The sequence below is a fragment of the Clupea harengus genome, chromosome 12 (assembly GCF_900700415.2).
Source record: "Clupea harengus chromosome 12, Ch_v2.0.2, whole genome shotgun sequence".
Taxonomy (NCBI): domain Eukaryota; kingdom Metazoa; phylum Chordata; class Actinopteri; order Clupeiformes; family Clupeidae; genus Clupea; species Clupea harengus.
In genome coordinates this window covers 12,610,397-12,631,423 of record NC_045163.1, presented here as the reverse complement: position 1 = coordinate 12,631,423, position 21,027 = coordinate 12,610,397, and the positions used below count along the sequence as shown (strand labels likewise).

Here is a 21,027-nt window from a genome sequence, read left to right as displayed (position 1 = left end):
GTTGTCCCAACCACTGACATCTCACATAGAACGTGCTGGATGTAGAGCTTACCTACGGCTTTACCGGTCTCAATGTCCAGTTTGAATCCAGGTACAATGTTGCCACAGAGGAAACGGTACTCATCTGAAATATGTAAAGCGTATACACAGCCATTCGCATCAGTCGAGGTAATCACTCAATCGGTTGGATTTACTTAACCGTGAACACAAGAAAATGGCAGCATGCTGACTAGTGTTCCAGAGCAGCGCGGAGCCATTTTCAGATAGCAACTGGAGATGTCTGTTAGTTAATAGCGAAGAAGGCGGTGTCTCTCACCTGTGGCGGGTGTTGGGCAGGCTTCACAGGGCTTGTTCCAGGCTTTGCCCACGTTGTAGGAACAGCAGCAGAGTCGGTGGGTGAGGTTGAAGGCCAACTCGTTCTCACACACGGTGCCATTGTAGTTCCTGTAACAGAGGCTCTTCCTCATGTCTGATGAGGAATACGGAGAGAGCGGAGGACTGAGAATCAGTAGATTTGGCTCAAGAAACCTCTAATCTTTTATCAGGAAACTGCTCAGAGGATGAACAGAATAACATCAACTTCCTCAGAGTTTTGCATATTTTCACTCGAGTTGCATTACGCATTCTGCAAGCAAGTCAATGACACTTGCAATACGTTGGCTAATGATGGATTCAGCCATGTTGAAAACAAGCCAGATGTACCCCGTGGCATGAATGTCACTGTAGGGTATACAGTTTGGTCAGTCACTCACCCATGCAGTTGTTGCCTCCATTGACTTGCATGTACTCCTGTGGGCACACACAGGTGTAGTTGCCCAGGGTGTTATAGCAGGTGCCAGGTCCACAGATGCCCGGGTTCGACACACACTCGTCAATGTCTGGGGCACACGACAACAAAAACTTACGGCTGACACTCGTCTACACAACTGAAGCATGTTACACGTGTAGATTTTTAGGAAGATAGAATTGAATTGCGGTCTTTGGTCAAACAATTGCCTACACATTTGCAACTGGAACAAATACATTGAACATTCAGTTTTTAGTGTCCCAGTGAGGACAATGCAGGACAATTGTCCTTGTTTTGTTCATTTAGTTGAGCATGTGTCGTGAGTGGTAAAATTGAGCTGAGCTCAGGTTCTTACCTTCACAGATGCGGCTGTCCTCATTGAGGTAGTAGCCGGGAGGGCAGTCACACTGGAAACTCCCAAAGGTGTTCAGACAGTTCCCTCCCTGGCAAAGTCCTGGCAACTCCTGGCATTCGTCAATGTCTACACCATACCAACACAAACAGTCCCTCATACATTAGCCTCTTGATTGGAAAAAAAATGAAATGGTTACCTGGCCTATATCAAGTGTTTCTACTCGTTCTGTTTTCTTTTTCACTGATTTCCTATAAGTTCTTTGAATTCTTCACGTAGATGCTGGTTTTGATTGCTTTGTTTCATTCTTTTCATTAAAAGTTACTTTTCTGGAACACGCCAAAACAAATCATTGAAAAGCTCTTTTTCTACATGGAGTTCACCTTCCAGGATGATGGTGATGGGATTTGGTCTGAAGCCCTCTCCACCTGGACACAAAGTGCTGTAGTCCGCTGCAAGCAACACAAATCAGATTAAATATATATATATAAATAAAACCGGAGCAGATTTATGATGCAAGTCTGCAGATGTCTTTGGCATGTATTACCGCTTTTACCCCATTTCCCAACTTTTATAGGTGCACAGAGTAAACATCTTTTTCTGTGTGGCCGATCTGTATGTGAAACCATTTGCCTATTTGATCATTCCATATTAGACAGCTGTGTTTAGCATTAGCGTGTTGAGCGCATTCGTGATATTGAGGACTCTCACAGGAGTTGATGGGGGGGCAGAGTTCACAGGGGTTCCCCCAGGCTCGGCCCAGCGAGCAGCAGCAGGAGGAGCGGCTGACGCCCACCCCCACCTCCACGCTACACGACAGACTGCCGCGCCCGCGAGGACTCGCCTCCCGGAAACAGTTCCCCACACGAGTGTCTGCCAGAGAGAGAGAGAGAGAGAGAGAGAGAGAGAGAGAGAGAGAGAGAGACAGAGAGAGAGAGAGAGAAAGAGAGGGGGAGAGAGAGAGAGTGGGGGAGGGAGGGAGGGAGGGAGAGAGGATATAGCCTGTCAGCCTCCATTCATATGAATATAATAAAAGTACATAAGGTTGGGGAAATAACAAAGTACTGAGTAATGAAACACTCAAACCTTGTGATCACTGTTTTAGCTATTAAAGAAAGCTCTAATAGCGTAAAAGAACACCACGAAGATCGATGAAACGCACTTACCCACACAGCCCACTCCAGTAGGGTTGAGCTCAAAGTCATTTGGGCAGTTACACTCGTAGGAGCCAGGGATGTTCACACAGAGTCCATTCACACAGTTTATAGGGTCCATGCACTCATCTACGTCTGTAAGAACAAACCACACACATATGAACACTGGTAAACACTGCTCTTCTAAGTATGTAAGATCAAACCACACACATATGAACACTGGTAAACACTGCTCTTCTAAGTATGTAAGATCAAACCACACACATATGAAGACTGGTAAACACTGCTCTTCTAAGTGTGTAAGATCAAACTACACACATATGAACACTGGTAAACACTGCTCTTCCCACTCTGAAATAGGCCTCCTGAATGTACCTTCCTGTACACTAGACACAATAGAGAAGAACTCACAGAGACACAGCATTAGGACTTGCAAGTATACAATGGGGAGTGTGAGAGTTTAGTACCTGTGCAGTTTCCTCCGGACCTGTCTAGCTCATAGCCATCGTCACAGATGCAGCGGAACATTCCGGGGAGGTTCTTGCAGGTGCCAAACACACAGATGCTATGGAAGGTGCACTCATCGATATCTGCAAAGGAAGGGTTCCATTCTCATTAGAGGAAATAACACCTGAAGGGCTGTTGTGGGTGGCCTCCATCTTTATTCACATAAAGCAAACAGGAGTATTCCTGAACATAATACAAATAAAACATACTAATCCTTGTTAGAGATAAGTCCACCATGCTTTATAAGACGCCTCTAAACGACCTCCACCGATTCTTACGGAATATGGACCATCCCTTTAAAGTGCTTTTAGTAACACCACAGAAAACAGGACCACAAGGGGTAACTACATGAATGCACAGTGTGTTTGCCAATATTCTTCAGCATTCTCCACACACACACACACACACACACACACACACACACACACACACACACACACACACACACACACACAAGAGCATGTACACACCCACACACACTGATCCAACTCACACACTCACATACTGTATATGCAGATGCAGATTTTCCCAGAAATATCATATATCAAACTTTATTACAGACACAGACACACACACACTCACAGTCAGTCACACACACACACACACACACACACACACACACACACACACACACACACACACACACACACACACAGACACACACACACACTCACATACACACTCACAGTCACACACAGACACACAGCTGGGTTTACTTGCTCCACAGGACAGTTGTGAGGAATGATATGCTACTTCAAATGATGCACTAAGACACTGCTGCAGAGATCAACTTCTGTGGCATTAGACCATAAGATAACACACTGCATGTGTATGTCTGATTCAAAGCACAATATGCAGCACTTGAACATATCATGAAGATATTATGGCTAAAGACATGACATATTGATGATGAGGGTGATAAGTTGAACAATACCTTCATTTTCGCAAAACTATAGTTTATCCCACCCAGATCATACTAGGTGAGTGTTTGAGTGTGTGTGTGTGTGTGTGTGTGTGTGTGTGTGTGTGTGTGTGTGTGTGTGTGTGTGTGTGTGTGTGTGTGTGTGTGTGTGTGTGTGTGTGTGTGTGCATGCACAATGGACTTACCTTTGCAGGATTTGCTGTCAGGGGCCCGGACGAAGCCCATCTCACACTCGCAGCGGTAGCCTCCGGGCACGTTCAGGCACTGGCCGTTTTCACACAGGTTCACATTTTCAGCACACTCATCCGTGTCTGTGTGTGCGCGCGTTTGAAAAACACAACGTCAACACATGCTACAATCTGTCAAATTCAGATCAAATTCTGTCTTGATCAAATACACAGTTTCTGTACGATCATCAGTCACTTGTGGCCTATTCACATGCCACATCCCATAACATTATGCACTTAAGCACATTGGTAATGTATGTAAAAACCTCAGTACGTTACTGGCAGCTATTTTTACAGCATGTTTACTGTGCAGATGACAGTGTGTTTTACCTGTGCAGGTAAGAGTGTGTGCTATACCTGTGCAGGTAAGAGTGTGTGTTTTACCTGTGCAGGTAAGAGTGTGTGCTATACCTGTGCAGGTAAGAGTGTGTGTTTTACCTGTGCAGGTAAGAGTGTGTGCTATACCTGTGCAGGTAAGAGTGTGTGCTATACCTGTGCAGGTGACGCCATCTCCAGTGAAGCCCGGTGAGCAGGAGCAGCGGTAGGAGCCGGGGGAGTTCACACACTCAGCACTGGCACTGCAGTGGTGTGTCCCATTAGTGCACTCGTCCAGGTCTACAGCGAACAAGACAGAGGAGTTATGATCACATCAATATGCCTTAAGGTAAGGTCATTTCTTGGGCAAATCGTAAGAATGAAGTTCAAATTAATTTGGCTTAAGGTGTGCTCATTTTATGGACAAAACAAGAATAAAGATTGAAATTGTATTTATCTTATAGTATATCGTATGATAATTTTTTTGTTCTTCTGCAGAAGGGGATTAGGTTGTTATATTCGACGGAGGCATGGTAAGGGGATTAGGTTGTTATATTCGACTAAGGCATGGTAATTTCTTGGGCAGATCACAGGAAGTAAGATCAATCAAAGGTTACAGTCATTTCTTGGGTTCGGCAGGACGGTATTAAATTGCATCATTCTGCAGACATTTCTATATCTCCACAAACCCAGGAGATATCTGTGTCACAACTGTTCTAAGACTTTTGATCTCTGGTTTGCATTTGAGGATGTCAGCGGTCGGCCGCTCCGAGACATAACATATGCACCCAGCTGTGAATAACATCTCATCTCACCACTGAGGGGCGCCGCAGCTGAACCGGCGACCCGGCCGGCTCTTCAGAAACTCGACGGGTGATGACAAGAGTAACAGCTGACACGCGACCGGCTCACCGAGCTGTTTTGTTTTTGCCTCGACTGCCTCTTAAAAGCGCCTGACCCAACTCCAAAAAACTGAGGGAGATGTTTCCACTCACACAGAGTAGTGGGGACCGTAGAGACACGTTTGGGGGAGCGAGGAGATAATGCATTAGGCCATGACCCCTCTCACGGTGAGACACAGCGGACCAAGCTGGACAGTAATGAGGAGAGCAGAGTGAGTCACTGTCTGAAGGGTGAAGGCGGAGCGGAGTGGCTTACAGTAACACTTCCAGCTTTTCACTCACGCCACTTTGATATCAAACACCAGCAGCAGACAGCTGGACTCTCTCTTTCGTCAGTTTTTCTCTTCTCTCTCTCTCTCTCTCTTTCCTATTTAGTTCTTCTCACTGCCTTTTTCTTAAATCCCTCTATCCCCTCTTTTACGTTCTCTATTAATTTGGAGACAGGCGGTGTGTGTTGTGGGCTGTTGTGAGAATTAATGACTCTGAAAGACCAGTTTCTAACTGCTGTTTGTGTATTTTTAAACAAATCTTATACAAAGTCTGTCTCTGTGTCTGTGCTTTCAGTCCACTTGCCCCTTTCTATTACATCTATTATAACCAGTCATTCCAGCAAGTGGTCAGTTCTCCATCATTTATACCTACCTTTCTTTCCTTCCCTTCTCAAATGTCTCTCCCTTTCTCTTTCACCACCCCCCCCCCCCACACACACACACACACACACAGTCTGCCTGCAAGGCTCCAGAGTTCTGGGCCACCAATGAGCTAGGCACAGAAGACTGTAGGCAGCACCATAGATCAAACTGAAACACATCACACACACACACACACAGAGAAAGAGAGAGAAACACACTACAAGTGACAAATGAAGACCACACTCGGCTCTAAAAATATCCTTCTTTTTCATTACTGTTCTCTTCAATGTATTCAGTGTAATGAGCGATTGAGAGCCATGGCAGTGAAGTGAGCGCCTGACTGAATCGCATTAGCAGGAAGCGTAGACCACACAGTCATTTAAAAGTGGTTTCAGTAACTTCACAAAAGCAATTTTGAATCTTGCATGTGTAATCCAAAGATACCCGAGTGTATTTTGGGGGGGCATTAAATCCATCTGGCGGCCGTACGGTCACCTGATCACACGCTGATCAAGTCTTTTAGCAGATGTTTTTTTTTTCTCTCTCAAAATGGTCTACAGTCCAGTCAAGGCATCTATTTTGTGTGCACGTCTCCTTCATGGGTATTAACCATTGGAGTCCTGATTTTGCCAAGGAGACCCTTCACTCGTGTCTGAGCCACAGAGTGAGGGGGGGGGATGGGACTTTATCTGCTGAAGGGGCTTTTGCATATGGAGGGTGGAGAGTGAATGGAGTCCAGGGCGGGATCTTACCCACACACTTGACCCCGTCGCCCAGCCAGCCTTCTCGACAGGAGCAGTGGAAGCCCCCCGGGGTGTTGACACAGGTGGCATGGAGATCGCAGTTATGGGCGTCCACCTCACACTCGTCCACATCTGCACACAGAGGAAGAGGGCTTTAAACGTCACCAAGGGACACCTTTTTCCAGATTATCTCAGACCATAAATGTTCTCCCTCAGGGGAAACTGATTCACTTGAAAGAGAATGGATGCACTGTTTAGAAGCCTGACAGTGAGTGATATTTCAAATAAGACCCATTATAATAATCATAATAACGTGACTGTTTTCATTTCTGTGTCATCCTAATGTGAGATATTAAATAGACATTAGCAACAACTTTTCACCAGCCAAGTAAAGCACACAGTGTTTGTGATGGACGGGACTATTGGTAAAAGCAGCATGACGACCTGTCCTAAGCAAACATGTCATGAATAGTTAAAGAGATGAACAAGTGTAATGACAGTAATTAATCACTGCAATCACGATCTGACCTGTGCAGCCAGATGTGCCGATCTTGACGGAGTAGCCCACGTCGCAGTGGCAGATGAAGGAGCCCTTGGTGTTCTCACACTCCCCGAACATGCACAGGTTGGCATTCAGCTCACACTCGTTCACATCTGCAGACGTAAAACACGCGCACACTCACACACGTGTGAAAAGAAACGGCTTACAGATGGGTGTATCCCACAATGCACCTCAGCTGGGGCAAGATGTGACTGAAAGAAATCGCTTTCCTGGAGAGGCAAAGATATTTTTAACTTGCAGTAAACGCTCACGAGGGCATCACCGGAACACCATACCGGTTTAGTTGTCATGTCCGTTGCTGCGGAGGTCTATAATTGTGTATTTATTGTTGTAGTTAAGGCCTGGCCATTGAAGTGGTTGTGTGAGTTATGGATGGAGGCTAGGCTGACATGCTGGGGATCCTGTGTCTGAGTGCCCAGTGGGATTACTGACTACTTTCCCATGTGGGGCGGAAGAGGTGTGTCACACACAAACACATAGATTGACACACACACACACACACACACACACACACATTCTCTAATGCAGAAATACCCCCCACCCTCACACTCACACACACACACACACAAACTAATGCAGAAAGATTCCCCCCCACACACACACAAACACACACACACACACTTACACACTAATACAGAAATACAAATGGACACACACATGCACCAATGCAGAAACATCCCCCACCCTCCCACACGCGCACGCACACACACAGTATAGTGTATATACACACACACACAAAATCATTCACAAATGTGACACATGTAAACAAGTGTATATACACACACACACAAAATCATTCACAAATGTGACACATGTAAACAAGTCCCACACTGTTCTTGCTGCACGTTATAGATCATTATTTTTCTTTCATGTGTCATTTGAAGCAGCAATCCATAAACACACATACACACGCAAGCACACATGCAGAAATAGAGGCACACACAAATCCTTCAACAAGTTATTATTACTATGCTATTACATTTTATTGGGCATTAGTTTGTTGAACTTGAAAGTAGACCTCTGCTTTGTGACCACTGTTTACCCAACAGCCACGCCAGTGCCACCCCACAGTGTATGGAACACAATGAGAGTGTACAGCGGACAGCAGGATGCACTGTACCTATGCAGCTCTTCATGTCGAGGGACGCCATGAACCCGTCGAAGCACAGACAGTGGTACTCCCCGGGGATGTTAGAGCACTGTCCTCCATCACAGATGCCAGGCTCCTCCTCACATTCATCCACATCTGAGAGAGAGGGGGGGGGGGAGAAACAGAGAGGGAAAGAAAATTGAGAAAGTGACTCACATAAAAGATGAGAGAATGTGTGTCAGAGAGTGAGAGTGAGCAAGAGAGAGAGTACGAGTGAAATGGAGAGAGAGAAAGAGAGAGAGAGAAAGAGAGCGAGAGAGAGAGAGAGAGAGAGAGAGAGAGAGAGAGAGAGAGAGAGAGAGAGAGAACAGCTGGAGACCAGACCTTCACCGCTGTATTAAAATCACCTCCATGACCGGCCTACTGTTTGAAGTGGAGAGGGCAGGCCATAAAGGACTCTGTCAGTGCTGAAACCTGATAGGAATTTGCAACCAGGCAATCCTTTTTTATTTCAAAAATATGCCCCCATTGCACATAGTTCTGGTGCCTTTTGTTTCAACCGGTAGCTCATTTTTGCCTGCATGTCCAACATTTCAATGAGAGTAAAACAAAAGACTATATGGAAGTATTTCATGACTCTCAAGGCTGTCTGGAAAGTAGACTGGAAAATACTTTTAAAAACTATTTTGATATAGTATAACATACGGTAGTATATATACGTTCTTACAAAGAATCAATTACCTGGGAATAAATCAGGAGAGTGGTTGTTGATGTGAATGATAGACAATGAAAGAGAATGCAGAGATGAAAGAGAGAGAGAGCAGAAGAGAGAGAGAGAGCAGATAAGAGACAGAGATGAAAGAGAGAGAGCAGAAGAGAGACAGAGAGCAGAAAAGAGATAGAGCAGAAGAGAGAGAGAGAGCAGAAGAGAGACAGAGCAGAAGAGAGACGGAGAGAAAAAAAAAACGTCTGTGTTGCTGTACCATTGCAGCTCCTCTGGTCGGGCATGAGGGCGTAGCCTGAGTTACAGCTGCACTGATAGCTGCCCTCTGAGTTGGTGCAGTGCAGATCACAGCCTCCATTCTCTATGGTGCACTCATCAATGTCTGAAACACAGGAAGAAGAACACCATTAGTTACTGTCTCAATCAAAGACTGAGAGAAGAACCGATGAAATGAACTAGACCGCCAAGGAGGAGAGCGATAAATGGGGGTGGGGATTGATGGAAAAAATAAACAGATGATGGTATTTACATATTAAAAAGTACAGACAGATAAATAAATTAACATTGTGGCAGGTATAATGACCCATTAACATTCACTTTTTTAATCTGTATTCTGTATAAATAAACATATGTGTACAAAATCCGCCGTATGGCTGGGTGAATGTCCTACCTGTGCATCCCTGTAGGTCAGGTGTGGGCTGGTAGCCGGAGGTACAGGTGCAGCGATATGTTCCCACTACGTTCACACACTTGCCGTTTCGACACAGCGAGGAGCTCAGCTCACACTCGTTAACATCTGCACAACAGACAGAAACCTCGTCAGGACACGTCCTCACAGTCCGCACACAGCATTAACGTGATGAGATTCATCGCTCTTTTTTTAAAAGATCTTAAGATCTAACGCATCAGACTTATCAGTGGGGTCCTCATCTACTTGGCCTCATTGACTTCTTAAGCCCTAACAGCTCAGTTCCATTGTCTTAATCCAACTCTGAGCTTAGGCTCTCTCACAGACGAGAAGACCAGCCAAACTGATGGGGGGGATTTAAGTGAAGCGGACAGCCCGATTAAATTACATCAATTGAAGGACACTGAGTGAAAATACTGGGAGGACAGAGTGTTTGATTTTTGGTGTTTGATGTCAAAAGGTGTTGATTTAGAATGTCCTGTTTTATATGGATATAGAACTTCCTGACCTGTAAAAGTATTGCTTGACCTCTCCCACCCAACCAAGGGTGTGGAAGGCTGACATCAGTACTTTTTCTACTACAAGAGATGATGTGAAAGAATGCAGTGATGCTGGTCCTGTCCAGTGTGTGTGTGTGTGTGTGTGTGTGTGTGTGTGTGTGTGTGTCTGTGTGTGTGTACTCACCCTCACAGGCATCCCCGTCAGCAGACAGCTGATGACCATGTGGACACACACACAGGTAGCTGCCATCAGTGTTCTCACAGGAGCCTCCACGGCACAGGCCAGGGTTCCGCTCACACTCATCAATGTCTGCAGCACAAAGAAACACACACACACACACACACACACACACACACACACACACACACACACACACACACACACACACACAGAGAGAGAGATATAAAGAGAGAGAGACGGAGAGAGAGATTATAAATGCACACACATAAAAAACATATAAACATGGTGTAAAATCAAAGGACAACAAACTGAACAACAAACTGAACTCGGCACAGCCCTCGCCCAGACGTTCCACTCACCCATGCAGTTCTTCATCATCATGAAGCCGCTCTCGTAGCCCTCGAAGCACTCGCACTCGAAGCTGCCGGGCGTGTTGACGCAGGTCCCGTGACCACACAGGTCCGGCGAGATGCGGCACTCCTCGATGTCTGCACAAACACAGAGCGGTCTGACCAAACTCTACCAAAACACTGCTCTCCACTACTCGGCACGGGTCTAACCCAGCCGGAGGGGGTTTTTGTGAGGTGTACAACTGAAGGCCTTTACCAGTGCAGTTCCGTTCCTCCATGTCGAGAGCGAAGCCGCTGTTACAGCGACACCTGAAGCTGCCAATCGTGTTGCGGCATTTGCCATGGGTGCAGATGCTGGGGAACACTTTACATTCATTGATGTCTGTCCATAGGAACACAGGGCACAAGGGGTTGAGGCATACTTACATAGCTCCTTACATTAAGGGAAGCCTGAAGAGATTTAGACACACTTATGCTTACTTAGTTTTAGTTCAGTAGAGTAAACTGTACATTGAGACTGTAAAGCACACTGTACATTGAAACCGTAAAGGAGATGGTACATCTGTAATTGTGTAAACAAAAAAATACCTGTCCATGTCTTATTTTATTCGTATTCAGACCTCTATGTTCAGCCATGGTCTTACCCTTGTAGAAGGGTCTCATTCAGACCTCAATGTTCAGCCGTGGTCTTACCCTTGTAGAAGGGTCTCCCGGTGAGTACGTCTCCTCGGTTGGCAAAGCCGGGGCCTCGCGGACAGAGGGTGTCGTACTCGCGGCTGCCAGGCTCCGGGCAAGCGTCACACTCCTTCCCCCAGGCAGCCCCCACAGTGCAGCAGCAGGCGTCCATCCGGAACCTTCCAGACACGGACTGGGTGCAGGTGTCCTCATCGTACGTGAGGTAACACTGCTCCGAGCGGATATCTGCGTGACAAAAGCAACAAAGGCGGCTTCAGAGGACAACTTGCTGTTTTTGAAAGACAAACCGCTCCATATCTATGTCAGTTTGTACACTTTCTCTGCAGGTTAAGGACATTGCAAAACATAGATATGAGGTATTTATATTTTGACAAAAAACAAACAACAACAAAAGAAAAAACTATCGGAAAGCAATTACATGCAGCACACACTTGGAATGATGCAACCCCTCTCACAGATTCTTCACACACCACTCAGCAGATGTTACACATGCTGCATATTACTCATCATAGGCGTATGATTACAGCATATTATTATGCGTGCAGTACCTCACAATTCAATCACAGAGACTTGGTCGTCTCACTAGTTTTCTGTCAACAGCTATCTGATCTACCCACACAGCATAACCAGATCCAAAGCAAATAACAGCTCGATTAAATTATCATTGCTATCACATTAAATGCCCAACTGAAGAATCAATGTAAACAAAAATAGAGATTTGGCCAGAGTGGGCCAGATGTGCTCACCGACACACAAGCGTCCCGTGGAGTCCAGGGTTAGGCCCTCTGGACACTGGCACTTGAAGGAACCGCGGCTGTTCACGCAGCGGCCATTAACACACACACCGGGGAACACCTCACACTCGTTCACGTCTACAGAACCAGGAGAAATGAAAGATGATCCGTCTCATTACTTGGAAAAATGTGAGTATAACAATTCTGGTGATGATTTGTACAGTTGTAAACATACTGTGAACCTTTAACACCAGGCATAGCTTGAATGATGATATATGTTTGAGATGTACATACAGGTGTCCTGTTAGTGTGGATGTAGGGTATTTATAAATAAGTGAGAAATTAAAATAAGGAATTTTTCTTGATGCTTTGCTAATTAATGTAATTAATCATGAGTCAAATATGTGTTAGAAGGGTGGTCATAAAGAGTTAAAGGTTATAACGAGACATCTAAGGAAGGATCTATGTGCTCAATTGACCCTTAGCTTTGAAGAGGTTTTCCAGGTCAAAAACAGGAGGACGTTTGCCTTTGGGGGAAATACTTGACTTTAGAGAATAAGTCTGCTCCACTATTTCCAGTCAGAATTCTTCTGAATTCTTCAGATTGTTCTGACCCAAAGTCGTCAATGTTATGGCAAAGCAAATCTTAGAGTAGACACAGGGTGCAAGACTTTTCCACCATTCTGAATCCGAGCTAAAGCTAGGGGGGCTTCGACAGGCATATACTAAAGAAGCATTATTGCACTGGTCAATCAAAAAGCTTTGGTAAAAAATAAAAAAGTTAAGATCATACATCATAAACCAAAAACATGATCAAGACAAAGGTTCACAAAACTGTGAAACACTTTTAGTGAGGTAATTCTTCTTCTGATGAGAACGTTAGTGAGTTTTGTCCCTGGACCAGTAAAAATGATATTCAGAGACAACAAATGGTTCACCTTCACAGGTGATGCCTTTTGGACGAGCGAACCCTCTGGAGCAAACAGGATCTGGAGGGGAGAGAGAGAGAGCAGACACAACATGTTATATGTTTGGCAATATCCACACATCCATTTCAGAGAGAACAGGGAGATGCAGACATAACATATAGAGCTTTTTCCTGAGCATACTAGACATATAGCGCTGTGAAAAAATATTTACCCCCTGAAAAAGTATTTGCCCCTTCCCCCACAATGTCTGGTGATTTCCAAGTAATAGAGCTTCTGACTGGTCATATTACGTAGAGGGATGTTTGTTATGTATGAGAGAAATATACAGCTCATATTGATGCAGTGGTGTAAACAATGCTGTAAACAAAACCAAGGAGCTGTTCTGGGAATGTCATTAGCAACAGCAAACACACGCATCTGCTCATGTTCGGGGTATTTTTGCCCCTTCTTCTGTCACCCTCTCAATGATGTAATTTCTCTTTTTTTCACCTCTCGTCTCCTGTGGCTTGGATTGTCATTAAGCTCTACTGGCAGAGGGATTAGAGGCAGTCAGCGTGCAGCCACAGGGTTGCACTCAGAGGGGGGGCTAGGGGTGTGTGTGGGAGTGGGGTGGGGGGTTGACTGTGAGAAAGTCAGTGCAGGCCAGCCGCTTTCCCAGGGAGTTGGTGAGAGGGGCAGAGTTCTGTGGATGAGACTTCAGAAAGGCTTGGGGCTGGGCAGGCAGACAGACCGCACGACCACCCCACCCCCCCCTGCCCAAGCCGAGCAAAGCCACGACCGCTTTTACAACCGCTGTCACGGGGGATACATCTTCATTCCATATCCCACATTTGACATCCAATGAGCTGTACTCCCAAATGTGATGGGAGTGTGTGTGGATACCTTACCAACACATTCACACATGCCCCCCCCCCCAAGGCCATTCTGTACTAACACACACACACACGCACCCCATCCTAATGCATACTGTACTAACACACACACACCCCATCCTAGCGCATACTGTACTAACACACACACACACGCACACACACACACAAGCCACCCCATCCAGGCACATCTAACATTTGACTAAACGTAAGTGCCTGCACAAGCAATTTATTCAGTCTGACAGCTTTGAGACCCTCAACCTTGAGTAAATCTCACTTCTCTGGTCCATATTAAACTTCTCTTTGAACACACACTCAATAGTGCTTCAGGACCGTCTGATTGATGTGTGATCATAACACAAATATTGAAAAAAAAGCATGGCACCTCTGAGCTCAGAAACAGTAGCGCAGCGAAAAAAAAAACAACAATCAGGTCCATCTGCCAAACCATGTTCTCCCCGAACATGCAGTCTGTTATGCGGTTATAATGTAGAACGGCTGTGGCAGGCATGATGTCATAATGTGTAACGGGTTGGTTGCCGTACCGATCTCGCACTGCTCGCAGGGGCTACCCCAGGCGGCCCCCAGCGTGGAGCAGCACTCCGACTTCAGTGTCCCGCCGTTGATGTTGACCTCACAGCGGCCATCTTGGATGTGGAGCCAGCAGGTGCCTTTCAGGCTGTCTGTAAAAATAGGGAAAGACGCACACACATGGAGACGGAGATGAGAGAGAGTGAGACCAACACACACACACACACACACACACACACACACACACGGACACACATAGAGCACGGTGGATAATGTGGACTTCAATGGGCAGTTTAGACGTTGAAAGTGTATTAAAAGTATATGAGGCGTGTAAAATGAAGCCTGGATAACATATTTTATTGTGCAAAACATATTGTGCAAAGTGTGCTATAAAATGTAGGACGAGTATTTATATGCTGGTTTAATACTGTATAAATTAACTGGTGGAGCTTCATGGATAGTTGATAACTGATTGCATTAAACTGTTATACTTAGGTTAAACTGTCAGGGTGAATTTGTGTGTGTGTGTATGTGTGTGTGTGTGTGTGTGTGTGTGTGTGTGTGTGTGTGTGTGAGTGTCTGTGTAGAGTGCAGATGTAGTGCACATACACCAGTGTGTATGTGTGTTGAATGTATGTGTGTGTGTGTGTACATGCGTGTATGTGTGTGTGTGTGTGTGTGTGGGGGGGGGGGGCATATATATGCATGTGTTTATCAGTGCAGATGTGTGTGAGTGTGTGTATGCACATGTATGAGTATGTGTATGTACGTGAGTGTGTGAGCGTGTATATGTGTGTTTGCGAGTGCACACGTATCCATGCATTTACCAATGCAGATGAGTCCCGTGGGGTCAAGCTTGCTGCCTGGCGAGCACTCGCAGGAGAAGGAGCCAGCATTGTTCCTACACGCCCCGCTCACACACGGACTGATCTCACACTCATTCACATCTGAAACAAAGGAGCCAGAGTTGAACACACACACACACACACAACAGGGGAGGACCAACCGCGCACAAGCAGGAGGTAAGAAATAAAGAGTACTGTCTCTGAGAAGAGAGTGAGGAGACCTAGGAGGGAGAAGAACACTGTTCTGGATGAGTTGCAACACTTGGCTGCTCTATTAACTGACACTGAACCATGTTATAGATAAGTGAAATACAACAATATTTACAAGCATTTGGATAGCACCACTGGATTCATTGCACAAATCCACCTTACTCCATGCGGTGTACTTTCCAAGAATTGTGGTCAACAGAAAACAATTCGATTGCAACACTGATAGAAAACATGCTGTAGTTATCAGAGCCAGTCTTAGTATTACTAAGGCTTCAAGTATGTCTGGGGAAAATGTTGTGAGGTAAAAAAAAGGAAATCGGTCTTAAATTTTCTAGTGAATCCAAAAAACCACATGGAAGTTGTTGAGTTTGGGATTGCTCAATTTTTATTATAGTAAGGGACCTGTTTAAGAACCTGTGAGTCACTGTACAGTCACTTCGAAAGTTTAGCATGGGGGCGCTGTCTTACACAATCACACACACGCACACGCACACGTACACGCACGCGCACACGCACACACACACACACACACACACACACACACACACATCTGTGCCAGATGGCTCATTCCTTTCTCTCCTGATGGTAATAGTTGAGTATTCCGTTGAATAGCCGTGTGTGTGTAATGTTATGAGTAATACAACCTCAACCAAGGTTGGATAATACAGTAATGAATACGGTAATATAGTAATGAGTAATACTGTCTCAACCATGACTGGTCAAATCTCTGTACACCGGGTTCATTGGTGACATATATAGAGGATATATCTCAGGCAGCTGTCCTAAAGTCTGCAAAATCTTAGGTTGTTTACCAGCTCAGAAGAGACAAGTCACATTATTTAGAGCTAGCTACGAATTGTGTACTGACCAGAAAAAGAGAATCATACCGTCTGTCATTAGAGGCTCAGTATACAATGGTGTGAATCAGGACCAAAGTCCAAACCATCAGCTTCATGATCGGTCTTCTCTTTGGTTCTAACTCGAGTGAGACGGGCCTCGTATGTGTCCCCTGGTTAAGGGTGCAGTTTAAACATCCTGTTGGGGGACCTCCTCCAGCTGTTGGACATCAGTGGAGGGCCGTCCCTCACAGGGGCCTCCCCATAGCTGCTCAAAGTCAAGCGGTCTCCCCGCGACCGTCTGGTCCGCTCCGAGTTATGGTCCTATAAAACTACAGAGCGGTGTGACCGGCGAGAGGGACCACAGTCCTTCTGTTTTGGTCTCAGCTCCCTCCATCAGTTAAGATAATCTAGCAACAGTTTGGAGTGTTACCGGTGACTGTCACTATGGTAACTGTTTCTAGGACCCAAATTGTGGACTTTCTGATAGTGCTTACTGCTGTAACAGTTTAAAAAGGGTTGACTGCTGGTCTCCTTCCCCCCCTACTGTGATTTCAATGAGCCGAGAGAAAAAAGTGTTCCCACGCAATTAAACGCATGGAATTGGTAAGGCTTCAAGGGCTTCCCTCAGAGTGCAGGTTATACCTATTAACCTGTTAACAGCATTTACTGGATTTTTTCCAGAAAGTTCTGTCAGTCGAGAGGACCTCCTAAGTAGCTATTTCTATGCACCTGCAGGGGATAACCAACCTCACAGGTGGAGATACACTGTGCTATATGGACATGCTGAGGTATAAAATCATACTTTACCAGATGGAAAGATATACTGTATAAACATACACCTTTTTTTAATAAATGAGCTCTTAAAACGAAATACCAAACAGAAATATGCTGTCAGTCGATATTGTGCTATAAACATGTTTACTCACCAATGACTACAGCAAGATCTGTTTTTACATTTAGGCTAGCATTCTTAAGCTCTGACATCATGTTTACAATGTATATAAACACACCTTTCAGACAAGGTGAAAAAAAGACAGCCCATGTCCATGGTGACAGAAGTGTATGGGCTGAAAACCACACATTTTTCATCATGATGCACAGACATTTTTTGGGGTGGGGTAAAGGGTGCAGGAGCCAGAGTAGGCAAAGGTGTGTATTAAATGGGAGGAGAGAGCTGGCCGAGAAATGACAAACGTTGGAAAGAGTTGAGCCTCCGCGATGCACGCAAACAGTGATACAGATAACGCAAGCGTATTTGTCTGGCTATGATGAATGCATGGCCACTTAAATGTGGGTCAATAACGCGGAAAATGTTGCCTGAGGGTAACTGGAAAGAAACATCTGGTTCGGCTGAGCGCTTACAGATACTAGGAGGCTCATCCAGCTCCACTGTCCACATGCTTTAGCCAGACAGGAAGAGGACGGAAGGGGACTGGGCTGAGGCTGAGTTCAGTGGTTAAAAGGGCACATGTGACAGCCGCGGAGCTGAGGATCAAAGCCCTCATGTTACGCTGGGAGACAACTTTGGGAGACAGATTTAATAAACAAGCATTTCTTACATGAGAGGCCAATTAGATTCAGACTGTAAGCACACACAGTGATTCAATAATATTTATGAGATATGATGATGTTATAAGTGTTCTGAGTAATCTAAAATCCCACAAACACCCCAAATGTGCACAAACACATTTCATTTTCTTCATTGACTTCTATGTGTATTCATCAATCTATTCATTTCATCCTGATGTCTAATTGTTGATATCTGACATTTGTCAGTGCCTGTCTCTGCTGCAGAAAACCTACCCTGTGTGACTGGGAGATTGTGAAACTGAGCTCAGCTGAACAACAAAGTTCTTAGAAGGTTCATTTGAACTTGCTTCTACGTGACCATCACCCAAAAATTCCCTCCCCAGCCAAAAACAAACAAAAAGAAAACATGCTTCCTCCAGAGCCTCAGCTGCACTCTCCACCCTTGCCTGTCAGGCAGAATCCTGTCACTGCATGGCTTCTGGCAGGCGGCTGGCTCTGCTCCGTACTGTGTCACTTTGCTCAGTTTACTCACGTTGCTCAGTTCGTTCGTTCGTTCGTTCGTTCGTTCGTTCGTTAGCTCGCTCACTCACCTTCGCACGTCTCAGAGTCCTGCCTAAAGAGATACCCCTTTGGGCAGGTGCAGCTGTAGCTTCCCGGAACGTTCCGGCACAGGCCGTTGTCACACAGCAGCCGGTTCACCAGGCATTCGTCAATGTCTGCGGAGGCAAGGAGAGGAGACAGGGGGAAAGGGCTTTAGTGTTCCGTGCTCACACCTCTGAGAAAACCTCACACACAGAAGGACCAAACGCTGTCAGCCCGCTCTGAAACTGGACATAAAGCAAGATGGAAAATTCAACAAACACTATTATTCTCTTCAGCTATAAAAGGCATGGGATTGTGGATATATTTCGATTACAAGACACCACAAGACTAGATGTGGTGACATGTATCCCGCAAGATAAACTACTCGGTGGAAAGGCTCTAGAATCCAAACAAAATGTCCTCGGGTCTGTGCCAAATGGGAGAGCACTCATTAGCATTTCTGTGGTATTATAAAAAGGGTAAAAGTATACGTTACATCGTTTGATGTATTACACCATTATAATCAATTAGACACACTGACTCATTAAGTGTCCATAATTCATCAAAACAGCAGAATCAAATCTCATCTAAACAGTTGTCTTGTGTACTCTCTGTACTCTCTATTTGCACAGACTAAGTAATCGTTTATTTTCCCTGAACTGTCACCATGTCTTCTTTGGTTGTTAAAAGTTCAGTTCCCAGTGGAACTGGGATCACGCTGCCTGCACCAACTCACAGTCAAACAGAGAAGCGTAGCAGCTTGGGGAAGTCAGATATAATTGCACTCGGGGAAAAATAGCCTATAAAACTCTCTTCATGGAACATAAAGAGAAGCTGGAGCCCCTCATTGCAGCTGCAGTCGTTACCAAGAATCAGAAAAATGCCACTTGGAATTTACGGCGCTCTTTTAAAAGCTTCGAGCGGGCTGTTTAAGAGGAGTCCCACATTTCCCAGGCACGATGGGAGAACTGACGGAACTCAGCGTGAGACAACACGCGAACAGTCCAGTATCCTTTAACACGATGTTTGTTTGCTTTTCTTCCTGTTAAAAGTTTTTTTTTTTTGTTCCATGCGGATGTGCTGTTGAACGCGATCCCAATGACTTTTGTTCTCTGAGTGGAATCTGCTGCGTCTGGGAGACCTTTGGCTTGATGGATCATTTTAGTGTGCTGCTGTTGCTTATTCTATCACTGGCGGTTGAGGCCCACATCTTCACGTTTACAGTACTGGATACAGGCACGACTAAAATATGTCTCTGTATCTGCGTCTCCCTGTCAACGGCCCCCCCAAACATACATACAGACACACACACACACACACACACACACACACACACACACACACACACACACACACAAACACAGTCACACAATCACAGAGACACATACGCTGTCCGTCACACACAAACATACACGCACGCACACACATGCAAACTCTCACACAAACACGCACACACACACACACACACACACACACACACACACACACACACACACACACAGACAATGACATCATAACATCTCCCCACTACAAATGAAAAGCCAGTTGGTGTGGTTGTGAAAAGCAGCTGGCTCTCTCTCTCTCCCTGTCCAGTTGGTTCTGGCGAGGCCGTGTCAAGTCTGACTGGTAAATGAGATTGTTTTGACTGGGCAAAGATAGAAGTTGGCCCAGCTCAGGAGGGAGACTGGAGGTTCTGGGCCTCATGTCTGTGCTCCCAGGGTTCAGTGTTTGAACAAAGGGGTGGGGTGGGGTGGGGTTGGGGGTGGGGGGGGGGGGGGGGGGGGGGGGGAGAAGAACTTCTAAATCTGATGCACTGCATATGGGGCCACTTGCAGAGTGAAATGAAAGTCTGAAAATGTTCACTACAGGATCAGTGTTCATGTTCATGTTCAGGGATATTGTGAAGTATTTAAAGCCGGATAATCTTATTATTTTATTACAAGGGAATGTTTTATAGGGCACTGAGGTCTCTCCGGAGAAAAAAAGAAAGTTCCAGTCACTACTTTCCGGTAACACATTTTCAAGTGATCACATCATCCTAGAGCGAGTGTGAGTAAGACGGTAAACATGCTCGGGTTCCTGTCAGTGTGACACAGACGTACGGGAACACTCCTCCACACTCAGCGTTTTGTTTTGTTTTGTTTTGTTTCGGCAGCCGGTGGACTCACCCACACAGTTCCTGCCGCTGCCGTCGGTCTCGTAGCCCACGTTACAGATGCAGCGGTAGCTCCCCCTCAGGTTCTCACACACGCCGTTAGCACAGATGTCAGGGTCCAGCGCACACTCATTAATATCTGCTCACGACAACACAACACAATGGCGACAACACAGTACAGGTACGTACGTCTCAGGTAAAGCCACAAATGATAAATGACAAAACAGCAACTTTTTCAATCAGACCAGAATAAAATGGAGAACATATCATAGATATAAACAACATATGATAAGAACATATCATTGAGATGAGCATTTATCAGAACATATGATAAGAACATATCATAGATATGAGCATATATAAGAGCATATGATAAGAACATATAGATATTTACATATATTAGAACATATGATAAGAAAATATCATAGATATGAACAAATATTACAACATATGATAAGAACATATCATAGA

The 21,027-nt window shown here is 45.3% G+C and overlaps 1 protein-coding gene across 1 annotated transcript in view; it reads right to left on the bottom strand.

Moving 5' to 3' along the window:
- The window catches only part of LOC105903604 (fibrillin-2), a 91,022-nt gene that overhangs the window by 26,789 nt on the left and 43,206 nt on the right, over window positions 1-21,027 (bottom strand). Inside the window, exons 18-42 of the mRNA XM_031577485.1 lie at window positions 20,570-20,695; window positions 18,410-18,535; window positions 15,223-15,342; window positions 14,410-14,547; window positions 13,005-13,055; window positions 12,079-12,204; window positions 11,330-11,557; window positions 10,893-11,018; window positions 10,646-10,774; window positions 10,290-10,415; window positions 9,588-9,713; window positions 9,177-9,299; window positions 8,224-8,349; window positions 7,070-7,195; window positions 6,551-6,673; window positions 4,442-4,564; window positions 3,908-4,033; window positions 2,761-2,883; window positions 2,306-2,428; window positions 1,851-2,012; window positions 1,523-1,591; window positions 1,143-1,268; window positions 753-878; window positions 317-469; window positions 53-124 (exon numbers count right to left, since the gene is read on the bottom strand). Of these exons, the coding sequence (XP_031433345.1) occupies window positions 53-124; window positions 317-469; window positions 753-878; window positions 1,143-1,268; window positions 1,523-1,591; window positions 1,851-2,012; window positions 2,306-2,428; window positions 2,761-2,883; window positions 3,908-4,033; window positions 4,442-4,564; window positions 6,551-6,673; window positions 7,070-7,195; window positions 8,224-8,349; window positions 9,177-9,299; window positions 9,588-9,713; window positions 10,290-10,415; window positions 10,646-10,774; window positions 10,893-11,018; window positions 11,330-11,557; window positions 12,079-12,204; window positions 13,005-13,055; window positions 14,410-14,547; window positions 15,223-15,342; window positions 18,410-18,535; window positions 20,570-20,695 (3,123 nt within the window). The remainder of the gene's footprint in view (window positions 1-52; window positions 125-316; window positions 470-752; window positions 879-1,142; window positions 1,269-1,522; window positions 1,592-1,850; window positions 2,013-2,305; window positions 2,429-2,760; window positions 2,884-3,907; window positions 4,034-4,441; window positions 4,565-6,550; window positions 6,674-7,069; window positions 7,196-8,223; window positions 8,350-9,176; window positions 9,300-9,587; window positions 9,714-10,289; window positions 10,416-10,645; window positions 10,775-10,892; window positions 11,019-11,329; window positions 11,558-12,078; window positions 12,205-13,004; window positions 13,056-14,409; window positions 14,548-15,222; window positions 15,343-18,409; window positions 18,536-20,569; window positions 20,696-21,027) is intronic.